The sequence below is a fragment of the Rosa rugosa genome, chromosome 3 (genome assembly GCF_958449725.1).
Source record: "Rosa rugosa chromosome 3, drRosRugo1.1, whole genome shotgun sequence".
Taxonomy (NCBI): domain Eukaryota; kingdom Viridiplantae; phylum Streptophyta; class Magnoliopsida; order Rosales; family Rosaceae; genus Rosa; species Rosa rugosa.
In genome coordinates, this window is record NC_084822.1 from 30,329,059 (window position 1) to 30,351,505 (window position 22,447).

At 42.0% G+C, this 22,447-nt stretch overlaps 2 protein-coding genes and 1 pseudogene across 2 annotated transcripts in view; 1 reads left to right on the forward strand and 2 right to left on the reverse strand.

The window, feature by feature from the left end:
* Window positions 1-6,741: 6,741 nt before the first annotated feature.
* On the reverse strand, window positions 6,742-8,773 carry LOC133737542 (GDSL esterase/lipase At3g53100-like; annotated as a pseudogene).
* A 3,067-nt stretch (window positions 8,774-11,840) lies between these two features.
* LOC133737543 (protein FAR1-RELATED SEQUENCE 5-like) lies at window positions 11,841-12,806 on the forward strand. The gene has a single exon (XM_062165073.1). It carries the CDS (start codon window positions 11,841-11,843, stop codon window positions 12,804-12,806), a length of 966 nt encoding a protein of 321 aa, XP_062021057.1.
* Window positions 12,807-14,756: 1,950 nt separating this feature from the next.
* The window catches only part of LOC133737544 (uncharacterized), an 11,714-nt gene continuing 4,023 nt past the window's right edge, over window positions 14,757-22,447 (reverse strand). Inside the window, exons 2-4 of the mRNA XM_062165074.1 lie at window positions 20,951-20,978; window positions 20,226-20,588; window positions 14,757-14,779 (exon numbers count right to left, since the gene is read on the reverse strand). Coding sequence (XP_062021058.1) covers window positions 14,757-14,779; window positions 20,226-20,588; window positions 20,951-20,978 — 414 coding nt within the window. The remainder of the gene's footprint in view (window positions 14,780-20,225; window positions 20,589-20,950; window positions 20,979-22,447) is intronic.

The window sequence follows — 22,447 nt, forward strand, 5'->3', positions numbered from 1 at the left end:
TCTTCTTCAATGATTTCCAAAGTCGCGATTCGCTCATAGGCCTCTTTTTCCACTAGATATGATGATAATCTTTCATACAACGAGTGGAGGGCCTCTATCCCTTCCTCTGGAAGGTCGTAATCCATTAATCGTTTAAGGGTTTAGGCACAGCGTGGCCAGGCCTTTCCAAGCCTTCTTTTGCGAGCGTAAGCCCCCACTGTGCCAGTTCAGAGGCCGTCACCCCTGTGGGGCGGCCTTTGTTATCGAGGCCACTGACTTGCAATGGAGCGATAGGCTCCAAATAGTACCTGGCATCTACATAGTTTGCGGAAACTGGGAATGGACGAGGATCCGCTTTGATCACCTCAGCTTTATCTGTCTCCCTGTTCCACATAATAAGTTCCTGATGGAGGGTTGACGGAACACAGTAGCTCCGGTGAATCCAGTCCCTTCCCAGGATAGCGTTGTAGGCCGCATAGCAATCTGTCACAAAGAAAGCATAAACTCCCTCTGCTGGACCTACCTTGATACGCAAGAAAAGTAATCCCAAGGTCTTTGTTACAGTCCCTGCGAAGTTCTTGAGAGTGAGAGACGTTGACTGGATTTTCTCCTTCTTGATTCCAAGCAAGTGCATGGTCCTAGTAGTAATGACATTAACAGCAGCTCCAGTATCAACCATGATCTTGCTAACTTTGGTACCGCCAACGTCCGCCGTGATGTATAAAGGTCTCATGTGCTGGACCATAGCAGGTGTTGGCCGAGTGAAGCTCATGAAGAATTCTTTACTGCTGGCGTCCTCTGTTTCCAGACAGACAATCTCTTCTACCGGTGTTGGGACCGCTGACGTGATCTGCAGAGGCTGTGTATTAAATTCCTCAGCTTCTACGCATTCCTGAGCCGCGACCGGTATTGCATACCGCGCTGGGAGCACATAAACCATATTGCAGGACGTGTCTAATTCACCTATGTCGTCCTCCAGGTTGAGCTTGGGTTCGTTGACAGGGATAACCATATTGAACTGTTTAGCCAACCTGTCTACTAAGGATTCCTCAGTGAGGCCTTTTATCTCACACTGCTCATGCTCCTGAACCACGGGAGCGTTTTCAAGAGAAACTGATTTTGGTTCCCTAGCAGAATCTGCCTCTAAGGGAGCAACTACTACACTCTGGACTTTTTTAGGTCTCCACTGTAAAGTGTCGGTAGTCCTATCCTTGCCCCCCAGTCTCTCGAAAACTGAGGATTTGGCTTCCGGTTCATCGCGAAACACACGGCGCTTGACGTGCGGTCGCCTGGACGGCGAGCTCTCCTTTCTGGCTGGTGGAAGTGTTCTTTCCTTGGTAATTCTGCAAAAAACACTGGGCTCAGAAACCCCTATCGCTGAGCTCGCTTGCTTTCGCAAACTGCGAGGGGCCACTAATGGCTTGGCAGCAAGTGCTTCCATTTCCTTCTGATATTGCTCAGGCGATTTGACCAATTGTGAAGGTTTGATTAGGCCCTGGTCTAAAGCCTCGAGCGCGCGCTTGGCTTCCCCAAACCTGCGCTGCAGTTTTCGCTTTCTGGAAGGGCTTATCTCCACTGCCTTCCCCTTCTCCCTGGTGTACCACTTCCCTTCCTTGATAGTAGCGGTTGAAGCAGGTGGTATGTAGGGTTTTTTCAGAATGTCTTTGTGCGTGTTTGCAGCTTTCTCCGCTGTCTGCTGATCAACCGTAGCTGCCCTCAGCTTCTTAAACAGATTGGAGTCCTTTGTAGGTGACCCCAATTCTTCCTTTTCTCTCGGGCTGGAAGGTTGATAGTTTCGCGATGGCGAGGCCCACTTGATGGGCGGGAAAGAGCCAAAACGAAATGTCTGCTCGACCTCTTCGTGCGACACTTGGATGCCACACTCTTCCTTGCACCGCGAGCATAACACTACGGGTGAGGCCTGACCAAATGGTTTAGCCTTCTTCTGGGCAGGGGCCTCGTTAAGCTCTCTTTCTCGCCCCTTTGTGGTCAAATCCAGGGTTGGTTTCCTCTGGTTCTGCTTGGTCCAGTTCACGTCGACCATGTTGATCCCAGTATCAGGAAAAGGGTTTAGGTCAACAAGCGCTGCTGCAGTTACTGGAGCCTCCACTTGAAGACTACCGTTATTGAGCCATACCTGAATCTGGTCCTTGAGTTTCACACAGTCAGCTGTATTATGGTTCCACAAGTTATGGAATTTACAATATTTCTTTCCTTTCAGCTGATCTGGTCGAGGGAAAGGTCCAAAGTCGGTCTTCACCATCTTCGCGGCGATCATCTCATCTAGAATCTCGTGTGCCTTGTTGGCATCATATGTATACGCCGCGAACTCAGGTTTAGTGAAGGCCATCGATTTGAGCTTGACAGGTTCCTTGGAGATTTTTAGTTGCTTCAAGGCTGGGTTCTTTCTCCCTGTCAGTTCATAAGCGGCGATGTCGCTCTCATCTTCCTCATCGTCCTCCTGAACCAAATCCTCACTATGATAGTTATAGTAAGGATCATACGTAGCCGGCTGGTAGCTCAGGGCCGCTATGGTGCGATTTTTCCCTGGTACATATGTCCCTCTGGACGCATTCTTCCTGGCATCAGTTTCTCTGAGGAGATGTTCGAAGCTTCCCACCTCTGTGATGAGCTCTCCCATTGACTGAATCATGCTTCCATGCTGCTTCTTTCGCTGGCGCGGCTCTAAGCCTTTGATCGCCAACTTGGTCAACTCTTTCTCCGGCAGGATTACATTCAGTTTGGCCTTCTGAATCTGGAAGCGCTGAAGGTAGGCCACAGCGGACTCCGTGGGCTGTTGGGCCATCTGGGTGAGAGAAGCCAAGTCTACCTCAGGCTCTGTGGCCCTAAAAGTCTCTCGGAAGAGCTTTTCCATTGCAGGCCAATCTGCCACAGTTCCTGGTCGCAGTTTGGAGAACCACCTAAAGGCAGCCCCTGATAGAGAAGTACCAAAGATCCTACACTTGAGGATGTCATCATTCTGGTACTGGCCGCATTGTACCCTGAACCTGGCCAGATGAGTTGCCGCATTCTCGGTATCCTCCCCTGAAAAGGTAGCAAATATGATGTTTTTATAACCCCTGGGGAAAGGCGCGAGCATTATGTGCGGTGGGAAAGGTCCCTCATAGACCCCATCCATCTGGGCCCTAGGGTTAGCCTGTCTGATCATCTCCTCTACCTCATCTCGTCTCACATATTCTGGACCCGGAGGAGGAGGAGGTGGTATTGCCATTGTATGGCGAACAGGCTGCGCAGGTATTGCTTGGTTTACCGTCGCTGTCCCTTCTCCTATCTGCACAACGCGGGTTGCAGCTGGTTGTTGAAGAGTCACTGCTGGCATAGGCATCTCTTTTGCCAAAGCTGTTATCTTGATCGGGTTACCAGCCTGGTCAATCCCATAATAGCTTCCTGGCAGCTCTTGGTATACATTCTCTGCCCCATCGCTGTCGTACTGAATGAACACAGCGGGGTCGGACGAAGTGTTAGCATTTTTCGATGCCTGCTGCTTCTGTCTGGCGGTCTGTCCACCTGACGGTGTGGTTTTCTCCTTGCTGCCGCCAATAACCAGAGCTCGTTCCTTATCTCTCACTTGCGTGGTAGCAGCGGTCGCGGCGGGTGTAGCAGCAGGTGTAGCGGCACTGCTGCTACCCTTTTCCCGCTGATTTGGCGGCACATATTTACCTGAACCAGATGGTTGGCCCAGGGAACCAAGGATAGCGTTAGGATCTCCTAACGTTTTATTCAACACTTCTTTAGCTTGGTTCAACTCAGCTCTTTGCATGGCCACCTCGGTTGCGAGAGTTGCTCCATCTTTGCGAAGACCTGCCATATCTGATGCTGTTTGCTTGGTATGATTCGCCAGAGCATCAATGATCTTTTTCTACTGCTGACTCTGGGCATCTGCGATGCTTATAGCTTGAGCTTTTAATGCATTCTCAGTTTGCGACATCAGTTGCTCAGTTTCCATAGCTTGTTGGGAAATACGCTGGTTTATTTCGCGTAAGAGTCTATCTGTTCTCGCGTTCTCCCTTTTCAGATCAGCAGCCATCTTCTTGCGATGGTTTTCAATGTTTTCTGAGATGATCGCGCATGCAACCTCGACGGTCGCTCCCTCTGGAATAGGCTTCTCAACGAAATCCTCTGATTCTTCACTCTCCACCGTATTGGAGACAGGGGTAGCGACAGGCTCACTGGCCTGATTAGTGATGACAGTTTGACCCTTAGTAGCAGTCGAGTGACTCTCTCCCTGTTCAGTTGACATATCGGAGAATTGGGGACCAAGAGAGAATCTTTGACTTACTTGTTCTTCTGACAGACCACGACAATCCGCGCGAGGAAGCGGTTTGTAACTGGAGGTCTTGTGTTTTGAGCAGTTAGCGTAGCCCTTTTTGTAAGGGTTTTCGCTTGACTTCCCAATGGCTAACGTTCACGAAGAGACACTTAGTTGGTCCCACTGGGCGTGCCAAAATGTTTGGCTCCAAAACGAGTTGGCTTGCAAACTGTCTCTTTTGAGCGAGTGATTGCGCAGGCGTGCCAGCACCGCGGGGTGCAGTCGTTGGGGTAGTCCCTTGACCTGACTTCTTCTTCAAGCGCTGTGGACGAGGAGAGCACCAACCTCGTCACAGGGTTCTTCTCTAGCCTTTCGGAAAATGACTTTTGCCTTACGGATAAGGACTTTGGTTGTGGTCTCTTGCGTTCACCGAATCGATACTTAGTGTTGTAGACTAAGCAGAGCAATCACTGGGAAGTTGGGAGAAGCACGGGTTTTTGCTAAAGCGTGACTTTAGCTTCGCTGGGTTGCGAGGGCGTTACCCTTGCTTCGCTGGTAGAAACGGTGGCGGTTACGCTCGCAGTCGGCTCGCTGGGAGACTGGGACTGGAAGTGCGGTCGCCGGGTTGGTCTGGTGATGCTGACAGTCGGCTCGCTGGGAGACTAGGACTGGCGCACGGTCACCGGGTTTCAACAAGGTTGAAGGTTTGCTCCGGGGAGGCTTTGTAATCGCTAGGATTGATTGATATGATAGAGGTCTTTAATTCGTCCTTGAAACCTGGTATATATACTTAGGGTTTTGACTGTTCCTTGTTGTAGAAGGATTATTGATTGAAGTTTCCTAGTCAATCTCTGCTACTTGACTCCAATAAGGTTTCGTTTTCCTCATGGATTCCGGAATGGGCGAAGCTGTAACCCAAATCCCAGTAGGCTTATTTTTGGTCCGCAGGTATCGGCCCGCTGTGCTAGATCCACTAAAGGATATTGCCAAAATTACTTTTGGGCTCAAACAGGAGTACCTTCGTCATCTTCACAACCCTCCCATCATTCATAGGGATGTCAAGTCTTCTAACATTCTCCTCTCCCACGATTGAGAACCAATATTGAGTTCTAGAATAATACCACTTGAATTTTTAAAACCTTCCAACATAAATTAGTTTTCTTTTTGTATATGAGATATTGACATGTGCTGTTACTTTTGCTTTTGATTCTCAGTTGTCTGATTTTGGAGCAGCAATGGTACTTATCAATCTCAGCATGCAGATGCCCCTTTGATGTTGTCAAAACGTTTGGATACTTAGCCCCGGAGTACATGATGTATGGCCAGGTTGATGAGAACATAGATGTGTACTCATATGGAGCGGTTCTTCTAGAACTCATTACTGGAAAAGAGGCTATTCAAACCGATCAGGAGAATCGAGAAAGCTTAGTACTTTGGGTAATGGAATATTGAGCTTTATAACTAACTTTCTCAAAATTGGTCTGTTCACCTGAAGCTGCTGTGGTCTTTACTCATTGACTTGCTGGCAAGGTCCCTATTGAGCTTTGGCATATGCGAACGTCTTATTAAGATGGAAGTAAATGATGATAGCTGCACGCCTCTGCCTTATGCATCCATCTTCTAGAAAACCAACCATGAAAACAATTAATACAAAACTTAATTCGCATGCTACTTTGAGATTATAAATCAAGATTTTGTTTCCTTCTAAGTTCTAAGTGTGCAAATGTGTTTCGTGAAACCTTGTGACAGATTGTTTTTACAGTACTTAGGCTATTTGAGGAGCCAGATCACTGGTAATGATGCGGTGAGAAAGAGACGAGTTTCTGAAAGGGACTAATTCAAAAGATGAAACAGCCCTGTTTTGACATGAAAGCTCACTTATGTAACACAGTTCAATGTTGTTGATCACGTTGACTTCACAATGTGGTCAACAGCAGCAATGTCCTGCAACATCGCCATATATATACAGAGATATGTAGTGGAAATTTATTGTTGAAAAATGTAGAATGAAGAAAAGTACAAGTTTTCTGCTTGGTCTCCTGATATCTGAAACCATAACTGGATTTGTTTGCAAAGTATTTTGGGTAGCTTTTATAAAATAAAACTGTTCAAATTCATGTAATTATTTCATCTTTGTAAACTGATATCTGATACCTGATGCTAGATCATCTATACTGTTCAATTTTACTTTATTGTTTCAAGAATCTACGATCAGTGCCTCGTTCAACTTATACAACAAGGGTAAGCTAAAAATTGGGTTTGTGCTGATATTCATGATGATTTCTTTATACATACAGAACTAAACTTCCCAGAAACATAGAATCAAGAGCTGTTTGCATAAATGTCAATTCAATTTGAGATAGTTTTTTTTTCTTTCGTAATTCAACCTTACATTAACAAAGAACATATATTTAAAAGGTATAAGTAAATTTTCGTTTGTTTTTGGAGATGCATTAATTGGTTATGTCCAAAGGGCAATCTTTTACCGTTGATTAAGCGTCAGCCAATTGAGCAAAATTAATTGGGGTTACCAATTGTAATCCGCCACCATAGAGGGTTACAGCGGCCAAATTATAAGCAGCCTGTGTTGGTTTACAGAAGTTTTCAGCATTGAGCCTCCCAGTTCCACAACATGCCGCTTCCACTTTAAAATCTGAAATATCAAAAGTATAGTTTGAAGGTAATTAGTACATTATGCCTTCTCCGTTATTCTTTTGCTCATGTTCAACTGTAATTACATCATTGACAAGAAAAAATTGCTTACTGAATGCAAGAGGGTTCTGTATGACATTTATAGTCATTCCAAATGCATTTCCAAGTGAGTACTTCAAGCCCTCAAATTCTGAGCTGAGCTAGTGCATGAGCACATCCAGCTTTGAATGGAAAGCTTTTGCATGATTATTCAGCTCCTCTATACAGCCGCCAGTAGCATTAAAAAATCTCTGAGATGTCTGAGATGGGCAGCAGCCAACCGGGGGATGCTGATAATTCCTAACCTCCTTGCTCCAAGATCGACTAGATACTGAAATATTAATACTGGGCTCAGCTCAACTATAAGCTTCTAAATTCCAAGATGTTCTCTTTTTAGACATTCTAACAACATAAGAATCTGGACCAGTGGTTAGGTCGATTCTAGGCTCAAGTCTCAGCCAAATTCACAAGTTTCCCAGAAATCATTACCCCATTTTGTACATATGATTAAGTTTAGGGTCGACTTGGCATTGCTTCTGTAAGAAATGTTTCAGTAGCGCTGAAGCCTCATAGAATATTTTCAGTTAATATATCAACTGTAGGAAGCACTTGCTTCAAGTTAGGTGATTCCTCAAAAAGCACTAAAAAAATGCTTCTATAACCCTGAAAGCACTCTTAACCTTTTTTTTTTTTTTTTTTCTTCTGCTAGACATCAGTCAAGCATTTTTCATTATCTGAAAGAGCTTTTGCAAGATCTAGAAGCAACGTCAAACCACCCCCGAATATTCTTATTAAACCTTTGTTTACAAGAACCATAGAGAAAAGTATGTTACCTTCAAGTGATTCTCATAAGCGAGTAATAAAGAAGACAAGAACTGTTCCTTAGGAATTGAACTGTTTGAGCTGTAGTATTCAAAAATGTAATTGCTGCCAATGTTAGAATCAACATGGACTTGTCACACATTAACATATAGTAAATTGATAATTAGCTTAATGTCAAAACTAGTTCAACATGGACACAAACTGTAAATCAATATTGTAACTTAATGAAAGAGTGTATCAATTCATTAAGGTAAGTAATCCAATTCTTGGTCTGCAAGAAAGACTACAATGATGTGATACATTATGAATCTAACTAGGAAACCTAAACCGATATGGATTGCTTTAATGGGAAGCTTCTTGAGGTTTAAGTCTCCTATATATATATAGATGAATTGGTCCCTGTTGCCACCACGTTAATTGCATAAGTTCTGTCCATTGAGAAGCAAGTTGGTAAGTAACAGAAGGCTATATTCTAGTGATCGAGTTTGCAGCTGCAAGAAGATGGAATCCATGCCTGTGATTGCTGAAGGTAAGTCTTAGTCCTTTAGTGATTATTGTCGAATTGTTGTGCATATAATTGTGAGCATGTATATGGTTTTACAGCCAATGCTGATGAAGAACAAAGACTTCAAAAGATATGTCTCATTGCTACAGGGCCCATAAAGGCAGTTGGATTTCTCCTGACAAAAGGAAATTGTTGCATCTGCTCTGCTAATGGAATACAATTTTTAGTCATTCTTTGTGCAGTGGTATCAAGAAGGTCAGACCTTCCGGAAGCAAAGCTGAAACCTCCAAACCACTTGAGAAGAGAAGTATAGTTGAGGGTGACTTTTCTCGTAACTGAATAGCTGTAGTATTACTGTATTAGTGAGCTTAAAATTAATAGGTTAGAAACTAGGATACAGTCCTACTGATTCACAGCACTTTGTTAGAGTTTATCAAGTTTGCGACATTCATTCATAACATTACAGTTCACATCTCTCGATCATCACTGAAATCTTCAATTACCATTGTTAATCACCTTAGCTTTCTCAACTAGATTTATTAGAGTTTAGCTAGTGTGCAACATTCATTCATGACGTTAACGAAACTCACATAGATCGAACTGACTAGAGCTAGTGTCGACCTTCATGAGGATCATATTTCTACACCGGATTATATTTTATATGACCACATAAGGTACGTGACAATATTGATGAGTCAATTGACACTGTATGTAGCCCTTAAAAGGAGGTTCTTTTAGCATATATTCCCTTACAAACATAAGATACTGAGCCATATTTCCTAATTAAGACAGAAACAAGGAGACAAGTGGCTAGTTTATTTGTCCTCCTGGGGGTTTAACTTTCTTCTGCATCTTCATAGTTAGGTCCAAAAGTACACACAGCAATTAGAACTCTTCATTCTTCTCCTAAAAAATATTTAATCTTTGGGGCCGTGACCACTTACTCATTTTCAGCTAAAAAATTGCCCACTTATTTCACTAAGAGTTTTTTAACCCCATTTACCCAATCTAACATCCATTGACAGTTTTGCCCCTATTTTAATTAATAAATTACATCTCAACTCTTAGACTCTCTCTTCGATCTATTTTCTCTCTCCTCCCCCCTCACCGATTTCTCTCTCTCTCTCTCTCTGAGATGACTCTCTCTCTCCATGTCTGTAGATCAAAAATTTCCGGTTCGGGTTTGAATTTGGGCTCAGTTTGTCGGGCCTCCACCATCAAGCCATCGTGCCCACCACTCCACCGTCGATGTCGGGCCTCCACTGCCGCCGCTCTGTCCCCACCGTCGGACCACCAGAGGATGACGCCATCCAACTCCACGATCCCCACCCCTCTAACTCCACGATCCCCACCCCTTTGGGCTTCGCCGGTTTTGTTAGTCAGATGTCCGGGAAGCTCCGAAGATCCACACCGAAATCGGGTCTGGGCTCGGACGACGTCACTTTGTTGGACAACGTTGTTCTGTTTTTTTTTTTTTTGGTAAATTTGGCAGAAGGCTTATAAGAAAAGAAGAAAGAAGAATGAAAAAAAAAGTTTTATTGAGTAGTTATACATGTCTATTGCGGGCAATAATAAGATTATTGGGAGGCAATAATATGAGTATTGGGGGGCAATACTATGCATATAAATTGATCAATTGTGCCTGTAGTGTATTCATTTTGGTTTTGGGAGTTTATGCAATTCACTGGAAGGCAATAATATGATTATTGGAGGCAATAATATGATTATTGGGAGGCAATAATATGAGTATTGGGGGGCAATAATATGATTACTGGGGGACAATAATATGATTACTGGGGGGCAATAATATGGTTACTGGGTATTATTAGGGGGCAATAAATTCAGACGTCGGAATCCGGTCACCAGTCCGGTAGCTGGATTCCGGATTCCGGTGACCGGTCGCCGGATTTCGGTCATCGGTTGCTGGATTCCGGTCACCAGTCGCCGGAGTCCGCCACCGGAGTCAAGCAAGGTCTCCAATGACTTATTTCTCTAAGTGACAAAAAAGGAGAGGGCAAAATTGTCCCAAAAATAAATTAAAATGAATTAAAAAAATACTTAATTAGGTATTAGGGAAATAATCTCTTCGAGTGTTTGGGTAAGTGGGCAATCTCTTAGAGTGTTTGGGTAAGTGGGCAATTTTTAAGCTAAAATTGGGTAAATGATCATTTCCCCTTAATCTTTCTCTAGAAAAGGATATATATATATATATATATATCCTTCCACCTAAGGGATCCCTTTTTTTTTTGTTTTATATATACATATATATATAGAGGGCCTTCCACCTAAGGGATCCCTTTTTTTTGTTTTTATAGGGATAGGGCATTAGACCAACTTTTCGACCACATTTCAGCATCTCAACTGTTCAGCTTTTAGGTCATAATGTGTAGATCATTTCTGCAAATTTTCAACCAAATCAGTGATCGTTAAGGTATCAAACTAGATTAAATCAACGGACGAACCAAATCTGTCAAACTTGAACCGTTCATACTTATAATCTTAAATTGTCATTTTAAATGCCTTAACGATAATCAATTTGGCTAAAAATTTGTAAAAGTGATCTACACATTAGGACCTAAAAACTGAACGGTTGAAATGCCGAAATGTGATAAAAAAAATTGGTCTAATGCCCTATCCCTAGAAAAGACAAAAAAAAAAGATTCCTCACTAGATATATATATTCCCTAGAGATATATATATATACAGATCCTATCCAGAGCGGAACTCAGCTCTGAAATTAAAGTGTGAACCTCTTTTCTTAGCCCTTGGATCAATTCACTTAAATCTAATGGACCACAACTTATCTCTCTTAACCAGGGTTAAAACCCATTGGTTAACAATAAGAAAAAAAAACAACAAGAGCACAAATCGAAGGAAACCTCACGCTCAAGACGTCTCATCCTCTTCGATCTCCTCTGCTGTGCTCGATCTTCTCCTCTGCTGTGCTCTTCTCATTCAAGACGTCCCAATAACTGATGCATATATGTAGCTTCTGTCGAGAATAGAAAGCCGGCTTTCTGAGAATATCGAGTTGGAAAAGCTTTGGAGCAAGAACGTGAAAAGTCGAAGGAGCTGGAATCTGTGAACTGACATAAATAGTGTATGTTAATATACGTACGTATGTTCTCTTTCTTCTCATCATTATTGAACTGATACATATATTTATGTTCTCTTTCTTCTCATCATTATTGAACTGACATATATAGTGTATGTTAATATGCACCGCAAATTTCTCTAATCCATCTCAGGTATTATTGAAATGAATTGAATTGAATTGATCGACTTTGTCCAATCATATTATGGTATGGTTTAACATTAGGTACTGTTTGCATATTGGGTTTGATATCTGTATATTACCTGACAAACGATTTCAAGGTCGTCACCAAAAAAAAAAAAAAAAAAAACACGGTTTCAAGGTCTTACTAATATAGTAATATGCCTAGAAATTGGTGCTGAATTTCAAATGTCAGCTTTATTTTTGTGCGTCAAATATGGATTCACTTTGTGATTTGATTTTGTTTTCATTTGCAGCTAATGTTGAGCGATTAAACAAGTTTATTTAGAGAAAGTGAAATGGAGTCACAGCAAAGTTTTGATGTTACTGCTATTTATTGTCCTCAAATGAAGGCTGATCTGATTCCTGTAAAGAACCAAGAATTTCATACACTAGAAGACGTTGAGACGTTTTACAAAAGCTATGCAAAAGAATCAGGGTTTGGTGTCAAAAGTTATACTAGCAAGAAGAAGAATGGTGTGATTGTAAGAAAGGAGTATGTGTGCTCTAAAGAAGGAACATCCAAGGTAACAGGAAAGAAAAGAAATCGGAATCAAACAAGAGAAAAGTGCAAGGCAAGAATAGTAGTTGTAAAACGTGCTACGATTAGCAAATATGTTGTCACTATTTTTGTTGAGGGTCACAGCCATCCTTTAACTACCCCACGAAGAAAACATTTGACAAAGATCCATCGTGAGGTTTCATCGGTTCATAAATCATTAACGAAGCAACTGACTGCAGTCAATGTGCCAACATGTACACAATTTGACTTTCTTGGAGTACATTCAGGAGGACTAGAAAACATTGGGTGCTTGCAACAAGATATTTATAACTACAAAAGGGATTGTCGCAAAGAGGTGAAGGGGCATGATGGAGATATGTTGCATGAGTACTTCCTGCTGGAGAAAGAAAAAGATCCTTCATTCATTTTCAAAATAGAGGCTGACAACGAAAACAGGATCACAAATATCTTTTGGGCTGATGCAATTTCTAGACGATCTTACAAGTTTTATGGTGATGTTGTAATATTTGACACAACTTACAACACCAATACGTATTTGTTGATCTTTGCACCTTTGGTGGGAGTAAATAATCATGGGCAGACAATAATTTTGGCTTGTGCATTCTTAAGCAACGAGACAACTGATTCTTTTGTATGGTTCTTTAAAGAATTTTTGGATACAATGCCAGGTGATGCACCGAGGATGATCATTACTGATCAAGATCCAGCAATGACGAAAGCTATCTCTGAAGTATTCCCATAGACATTTCACAGGTACTGTAGCTGGCATATTTTAAATAAATTCTCTGAAAAAATAGACCCAGGAAAATATACTCGTTATTATGATGAATTTCAAGATTGCATATGGAATTCAGAAACTAGAGATGAGTTTGATGCAAGCTGGACAACGATTGTTGAGAGTAGTGGTTTAAGTGATAATGGATGGTTAAAAACTATGTATGATATTCGGTCAACATGGGTGCCTGCATATGTAAATCATATATTTTCAGCTGGCATGTCAAGTAGTCAACAAGCAGAAAGTGGGCATGCTTTTTACAAGAGGTTTGTTTCTAAAGAAAATACATTGTTAGATTTTATGGTTCAGTTTAATCGGGCTGTCAACGGCATATGGAATTAATGGAGGACCATGTCGACATCAATGAGAAGCCAAATTTTGCCTCACCCTTTGAGATGGCAGACCAAATGGCTCGTGTTTATACACATGAATGCTTTAAAGAATTTTATGATCAGTTGTCGCAGTGTTGCAATTACAGATTTGAGCTCTCACATGAGAATGATACTTATATGGTGTATATTGCACTGAGAAAGAAAATGGAGAACCCCAAGGGTCGTGAAATTATTTATGCCAAAGAGTCAGATTTTGTATCATGCAGCTGCAAAAAATTTGAGACGGTCGGGATACCATGTAGACATATTGTGGCATTTCTCATATTTATACGACTTGTTGACGACTTGTTGATAGATTGCCAGATCAATACGTCTTAAAGAGGTGGACGAAATCAGGAAAAGCTGAGACAGTTCTTGATGATGTCGGTGTGGAGATAACAGATAATAGAGATTTTCTTGCCAGGCGGAGTCAGTTATGCCAATATGTTGTAGATGTAATTGATAAGATTATGGGTAGCGAAGAAGCAAGTGGTTTGTATTTAGATTCATTAAAGAGTGTTCTGGAGAAGTATAATTCCATGATGGCTGATGGTGAGACTGTTAAGTCTGCAATAGTGCCAGCTGAACAGAAAAGTCTTCCTTCTCAACACATTTATAATGAACCTGTTCAAGTAAGGGCCAAAGGATGTGGGAAAAGATTGAAGGCAGGGAAAGAGAAGGGGAGATTGAAAGCTGCAAAGAAGGCAAATGGTAAAGGTAGATTTTGTCATGGATGTAAAAAAAATGACCAACAACATGATAAAAGAAATTGTCCTGAGTTGAAGAATAAAAACGGCATATCAATCCCTCAAACTGGGTAAGCATTTAGTTGTTGTGTCTAATACTTATATTGCATTATCCCTCAAATGGCATGTCAATTCCTGATGGTTTTTTTTTTGGTTTCTTGTTTTTGATTTGCAAAGAGGATACAAGTGACCCAAGTACGGATGAGGAAGAGTATTCCAGCACAGGAGTTGATGAATCTGCGTAGCAAGCTGAGCATGATTGTCAAAAATTATTTGTCATCCCTTGTCAATTAATTTTGTTTGATTATGCACTCATCTGCAATGCTAAACAATTTTCTCATGTAGGATTGTTTAATTTATAACTATTGTTACTGTTCAGAGATGCTGAATCTGTTGCAAGTCTATTGTTATGCCTTTTTCTTGCGAAGACAAGTCATAATTATATATGCATTGTTTTCTTTATATCCCTTATGCAGTAAACCCCCTTATATGGGATTATTCTGGAAACAATTTTGGGTTGGTTGCGTTCTGTGTTGCTGCGACTGTGATAGAGTTTTAGTTAGCCGATATGTACTAATGTCATGCAAACAAAAGCTGATCTAAAAACAAGAGCTTGTACTATTTCCTTTGATGTATTCTACAACATAGAATTTCTAGCTCATTTACAATTAGTTGATGATGTATATACAAGGGACCAGTCCTTGAGGAGATCTTCAAGGGACCAGTCCATCAGTTCTTCCTAGTATGTTCTCAGCAGGGACCTCCTTTTTGTTTCTTTTGCACACTTGGAGACATACTCGTCACCTCTTAGCAGTACCACAACCTGCGCCAATGAAAGAATTAAATCAATCAGCCATTTGATACCATGCATTATTTTAAGAATGTCCAAGGGAGTGAAGGCAGATTATGAGGCTGTAACATCACGAAAATGGTGAAAGGGGCGATATCCTATATCTCCTACAATTATACATTTGCTTGACTCATCTAACTAGAAACCATTTTGCTACATGAAGAACACATTTATATACATAGCAAATCGAAACAGGACTAAAGAAACAGCTCAAGCGAATCCAAATCGAAACAGGACAGAAAAAACAGCTCACTTTTCTCCACATTTATATACATAGCAATCGACATTGAAGCCAGGAAAAAAAAAATTCCTAGCTTAAAGGATGATCGAACCCTAAAAAATCCCAGACCTCTCCTTGCTCTAGGCTTTTATAGACACTTCAGTAGTTTTCTAATAAATTTGTTATCCTCCCAGTCCTGGACCTATATCACCCTACCCTTCACCCTTTCATGAAGTTTGAGAAGTGCATAAGTACCTAATGTTAAACCATACCATAATATGATTGGACAAAGTCGATCAATTCAATTCAATTCATTTCAATAATACCTGAGATGGATTAGAGAAATTTGCGGTGCATATTAACATACACTATATATGTCAGTTCAATAATGATGAGAAGAAAGAGAACATAAATATATGTATCAGTTCAATAATGATGAGAAGAAAGAGAACATACGTACGTATATTAACATACATGTTGTAGGAGAATTGTAATTGTGTGTTTATTATTGATAATAGGAGCCTTTATATAGGGAGTTACAAAGTATACAAAAGGTAATAGAATCCGAATACATTGAATACCTAGAACCTTCTCCTATTACAACTCTAAACCCTAGTTTGTAGAGGCACACATAATGTCGACATCCTTCAACACTCCCCCTCGTGCCGCTCAAACTTGGTGATGACGCTTTGATCGTTGCCTCACTAAAAACCTTGCCAGGTAACAAAAACCCTGTGGGACAAAAATAACCCTGATCGAAGGACAAAAAGAGCACAACACGTCCTTCACTCTTCGAGATCGAACATGTAGACATCATGCCTCCCCCTGATGTCAAATATCTCCCCCTGATTGCTACAATCATGGGAGTTCGGATAACTTTCTTAATCCGATGTTCTTCACATGTTTCTCAAAGGTGGATTTAGGTAATGACTTAGTAAATAAGTCCGCTACATTATCCTCTGATCGGATTTGATTCACTTCAATTTTTAGAAGTGTTTGTTGTTGCTGATTGTAAAAGAACTTAGGCGATATATGCTTGGTGTTGTTGCCCTTGATGAAACCTAATTTCATTTGCTCAATACAAGCTGCATTATCTTCATAAATGCATATAGGTTCATCTGTGGTAGACTTCAAATCACAAATTCCTCGAATATGTCTAATTACAGACCTTAGCCATATGCATTCTCTCGTGGCTTCATGTAGAGCGATAATCTCTGCATGATTTGAGGAAGTGGCAACAAGGGTCTGCTTTGTAGACCTCCAAGATATCGCAGTGCTTCCCATGGTAAAGACATAACCCATTTGGAAGCGACATTTGTGAGGGTCAGAGAGATACCCCGCATCAACAAACATCACCATTGTTTTGGTGTAAGGGAGGAGGATGACGTCGGCCACCCTTGGCGGTGGCAGCTTTGATGGTCATGGTGTCTTGGACAGTGCCACTTGGGCTAATGAGATCTTTTCTCATTCTTCCGTCATTCTTTTCTCTCTACAGGGATAGAACAAGCCCATATCAATCGTACCTTGTAAGTATCGAAAGATTGTCTTTATACCAATCCAATGGCGTTGCGTTGGCGCGGGGCTATATCTAGCCAACAAGTTCATAACAATTGAGGTGTCCGGTCTTGTATTGTGCTAAGTACAATAATGCGCCTATTGTACATAAGTAAACACTTCTGCTATTAACACGTCTTCGTCATCATCCCTGGGACGAAACGGATCCCTTTTAGGGCCAAGACTACGGACGACCATGGGAGTGCATCTTTGACTTTATCAAAATGCCTAAGCATCTATTGACACGGTATACAAAACCGTGTTCTCCCAAGGTCCTTCCTCTCAAACTCAGATTTCAGGTGTTCAGCGGTTTTCCTTAACTCACAAGGGTTCCAATTATGTTTATCAACAAAAACCGCGACAATTGCAAATCCGGAACTTGTCATGGAAACGCGTGGGCATAGTTCATCATATCCCTTCCCAATCAAGTAGTAACTTTAGTGAGAGTTTCAACCTCGTTGCAAACGTGCTTCGTGGTCTAGAGCCACTTGACCTTGGGTAAATGAAGTTCACAAGAACCTTCATTATATTCCGTATCTAGATCCCCATAAAGATACGTAGTGACCACATTTGTAAGATGCATGTTCAATTTATTTGGAAACTACCAAACTGACAAGGTAGTGGAGTGCAATGACATCCATTACGAGAGAATATGTCTTCTCGTAGTCAATTCCAGGGCGTTGTGAGAAACCTTGCGCCATAAGGCGACATTACCATCTTTTTTTTTCCGTCACGCTATCTAACGAAGACCTATTAATGTCAACAGGTTTTATGTTAGGAGGTGTTGGCATCTCAGGCCCGAAATCCTTCCTCTTCGTTAGTGAATCCAATTCAACCTGGATCGCATCTTTCCATTTAGGCTAATTTTCTCTACGTTGGCATTCTTCAACGGAGTAAGGTTCGATGTCATTGGTCTCAACAATTCCACGTCCTCATGTACACTAGTGTAGTTCGTAAAGATCTCTATATTCTCAGGAATTGGTTCTAACATTGAGGCGTCCCCCAACGATGTCTCTTGGACATAACCACAATCCAAAATATTCTCATGAGACGGATTTTGAGTATCAATGATCAATGGATCAAGTTGTGCCAAACTCGCTCTCTTTTTAGGGCGAGAATATATCGAACCTATGGGTCTCCTACTCTCTCTAGCGGAACCCATGGCCTATGACGCCATTATGCCACCTTTAAGGCATCACCATACCACCATCCATGGTGGTGTTGCCGTACCCATCTTCTCTGGGTGGCACCATGTTCTCTTGTGGGGACATCAATCCTTGCAGGCATGTTTGCAGCAGGTATATGTGATCTCGTCACTTTTAGGGGATCAAGATGGGACATAGTGGGGATAGACCACGACAATTCCTGTCGTTCCTGTTGAACATTGACGTTCTAATCTCCCCCTAATGACGGGAAGACTGTCTCATCAAAGTGACAATTCGCAAATCCAGCGAAATAGAGATCGCCTGTCAAGGGTTTTACGTAGCGGACTTATAGTTGGAGGCCTATGGCTAACACAAATATATATATGCATTCTTTGCAATGACTCATGTTGATGCATTGTGGCGGTGCAATTGGCAGATAAACCGCGCACTCAAATATGCAGAAGTACGAGATATTTAGACTCGAACTCAGTCACTAGTTGTAACGCAAATAAAAGTTGAGTGGATGCTATGAGTCGTAGACGAATGAGCATAGCTGCATCCGATATTGCATGACCCAAGCGGAAATATTGGTGCGCATTACCAAAGTCCGGGCTACCATCGTAGTCTTTTAATGGTGGCTTTTCCGCCAGACCAATTGGGTGTGTACATGGGAATATGATACTTGATATCAATACCCAATGATATGCAATAGTCATGGAAAATTTTCGATGTAAACTCTCTAGCATTATCAAGTCAAATTGACTGAATGGGATGATCTGGGTAGTGAGCCCGTAGCCATATGTTATGTGCTAGGAGTGTAGTATAAGCAGCATTACGAGTGGATAATGGCACAACACGTGACCAGCGTGTTTGCGTATCAACCAACACCAGAAGACATCTATACGGTCCGCAAGTTGGTTGATCAAAACCACAGAATTCCCTTAGATTCTTTGTGATAATGGAATTATTTCCTCAATCTGCTTTGCATAGGATGGTCTCTATCCTAAAGAACAGGCTTTACAGAACGAAACATAGGCCTTATAATTAACCAATGAAGGTTTTGGTTGAGCCAGAATGTCACAATTTACTTCGAGAAGTAGAGAGAGGAGCCAAGTCTCCATACATGGCGTCATTGCCATGTATTGGCCGCAGGGGGTAGGCGGTGCTGGCCATGTGTGGCCAGTCTTGCACAATCATGGCGCCATGAGGCGCATGTGCAGCTCCTCGAACCAATTCTTGGTCTTTACTTCTTTTCGTTCTGAAAAATGGATGTCCGTGTGAAGTCTTTAATACGCGGATCATCATGTCACGACCTGGGTGTCCCAAACGGTCATGCCAAAGCCTATATGTGTCAGAATCACATAAATCATCTCTCATGACATGGTTGGATTCAATGACTCGAATAGTGGTTGCATACAACCCACTGGAGCGACACATAAGTTTCTCTAATACTCGTTTATGTCCGTAGTCATTAGAGGTGATGCAAAGGAACTCTTGTCCATTCTCACAATGTGTTTCCACATGAAAACCATTGGCTCTTATATAATAAAGTTCGAATTAAGTTATGTCCAAGACATTAAGTAAAAGAATTGACACTTTATTAATAGCCAATGATTACATCAAAGTTTCTTAACCAAAGTCTAATCCAAAAGTAAAAGTCAAACTTAGACAGATTGTAGTCACTCAATCCGTTCGGTGACTCCAATCAAATATGACCAGGAAAGTAGGAAGAGATGTCGGTGGAGCGAGGCTCTCTTAAGTACCACTAATCTCAATTACTTTCCTAGACATCATACTTAATTAGGTGAGCCAAGTGAGAAAGAGTTAAAACAAAATGTCATTTATTGATTTAAGGCATAACTGCCATTACATAATTCTTGGAAAAATAAAAGACTATTCGAAATAAAAATCTGCGGCATTTTGTCTTCATCGCCAGATTTAAAGTCTTTTTTGAACTCGATGTCTTGATCACTGTGAGGCAGCTACCTTCTTAGGTACATTGCAAACTCAGGCCCATTGATCAGACGTTCCATATCAGAAATAGATACCATGAAGAGGATTCTCCCTTGATTGAGGCGCATTGGCGCAATGTGCATGGTCCCTAGGACCTGAGGTGTTGGAAGAGTATGACCATGGCCAACGTTGGTTCTATGGTTTCCAACCCTTAGTCTCTCAAAATCACGGCTCCTACGGTGGCGTGATTGTCGCCTTTGGCGACTACCTTCATGAGCATTTCGATCATATGGATCATGACGTCTGTGGCGACTTTCTCTAGCCATGGGACGATGCTCTGGATAGCTATCTCGAAGCCTATCAATTTCTCTTCTCACAAGCTCGTTGTCTTGCCTTTCAGCAATTTTCATAGCTTCAATAAGCTTTTGAAAGCTTGTGATCTGTCTTGCATTTATATGAGTCCAAAATAAATCACAGGACCTCATAGCATAGACAGGGAAGGTATTGAGGGTTTTCTCAATCAATTGTTCTTCTATGATCGTCTTGCCACAGAAGCGCATCATTCCTGTGATGCGGAGAGCTTCTGAATAAAATTGTATGACTGTATCAAAGTCAGAGAAGTGAAGATCATTCCATTCTGCTTCTAAATTCAGAAGGATGGAGTCACGAAGATTGCCATGACGTTCACGAAGCGCTTGCCAAAGCTTTATGGCGCTATCCACATTCCTGAACTCAAACTGGAGGTCTCTATCCATATGACGCATCATTAGGGCAATTGCCCTGGAATTGTCAATCTCAGTTTGAGGGTCTGGAGCAGTTCCTTCAGAACAAAGCTCTTGGATTGTGTGCAATAGATCACGGGAAATAAGATGGAGCTCAACGTCCTGAGCCCACAATATGTATCTTTTGCCTGCATAATCCAATGGAACAAAATCGAGTATGTTCGAGTTTGACATCCTGAAAAAGGGTGAAACAAGAACGAATTAGTTTCGGAGCTAAACTTCCACGAAAACTAATAATAATAAGATTTCCGAGCTATGCTACCAAGAACTCAATTTCCAAGAATAATTGGATTAGACCAAACAATGATGTTAAATATGGTCACAATTTGAGGCTTGCGGACGCTCTTAGTCCGAATATTATGAACACTCTTAGTTCATTGATTACGAACACTCTTAGTTCATTTATTATGAACACTCTTAGTTCATTGGTTACGAACGCTCTTAATTAGTTCGTTAAGCGTGAATCCCCGCAATTCCGCTTATTAAATACTTGAAACCATGTTCATATTATACAAATCCTGCAGCAAAATAAAGGAGTTTAAAAGATAAGAAAGCATGAACTTTAATCGTAAAAACTTACTTGGTAATTTGAAGCTTTGCTTCACGATTCTTTATACACGCACGTGTTGATGCAAGGGTGTAGCTAAATTAGGATTGCCAGAAATTGGCAGTTGGTGGGCTGCCCTTCTCCCTTCCTCTTTTTTTTTTTTTTTTTTTTTTTTTTTTCGGCCTAGTCTTTGATATCTGCAGTTTGTTTTTTTTTTCTTTTCTTCTTTTCTTCTTCTGGGCCCACTCCTTCTCCCTCCTTCTACGCGTCTTCTTCTTCTTCCTTCTGTTTTCTGGGTTTTTTTTTTCTTTTGACAGCAGGAGTTGCTGCTGCGGGGATGCAAGGTTGCAGAGCTGCGGGGCTGCTAGGATGAAAGGGGAGGCAGGAAGCAGCGCGGGCTGCTGTGCAGGTTGCAGGCGGGTGCGCAGGCAGCAGGCGTGTGGCAGGGAGGCTGCGGGGACTTGCGGCAGAAGGCAGGAGCAGCAGGGTTGCGGCAGTGGGCTGCAGATTTTTGAGGAGTAGGCAAGTTGGGTAGGAGGGCCGGGCAACAGCGCGCGCAAGGGAGGCAGGCTGCAGGGAGGCAGTGGGTTGCAGTGGCACAGGCAGGTGGCAGCGTGGACTGCAGTGGCGCGCGCGAGTGTGCAGTAGGATAGGGTTGCAGGCGGGCTGGTGTGCAGGCGGGTGCGTAGGTGTACAGGGCGAGCTGCAGGGGGCTGGGGCAGCAGGGGCTGGAGGCGTGCGGCAGGAGGTAGGCCGAGCTAGGGTTTTTGTGAGAGAGAGTTGCGGCAGATTTTTGTGAGAGAGAGTTTTTAAGTTTTTCTTTTCTTTTGGGCTAGGGTTAGAACTCGTGCTGATAACGTGTTGTAGGAGAATTGTAATTGTGTGTTTATTATTGATAATAGGAGCCCTTATATAGGGAGTTACAAAGTACACAAAAGGTAATAGAATCTGAATACATTGAATACCTAGAACCTTCTCCTATTACAACTCTAAACCCTAGTTTGTAGAGGCACACATAATGTCGACATCCTTCAACAATACACTATATATGTCAGTTCACAGATTCCAGCTCCTTCGACTTTTCACGTTCTTGCTCCAAAGCTTTTCCAACTCGATATTCTCAGAAAGTCGGCTTTCTATTCTCGACAGAAGCTACATATATGCATCAGTTATTGGGACGTCTTGAATGAGAAGAGCACAGCAGAGGAGAAGATCGAGCACAGCAGAGGAGATCGAAGAGGATGAGACGTCTTGAGCGTGAGGTTTCCTTTGATTTGTGCGCTTGTTGTTTTTTTTTCTTATTGTTAACCGATGGGTTTTAACCCTGGTTAAGAGAGATAAGTTGTGGTCCATTAGATTTAAGTGAATTGATCCAAGGGCTAAGAAAAGAGGTTCACACTTTAATTTCAGAGCGGAGTTCCGCTCTGGATAAGATCTGAT

Coding starts and splice junctions, on each gene's coding strand:
- LOC133737543 (XM_062165073.1), top strand. CDS start 11,841: ATGGAGTCACAGCAAAGTTTTGATGTTACTGCTATTTATTGTCCTCAA.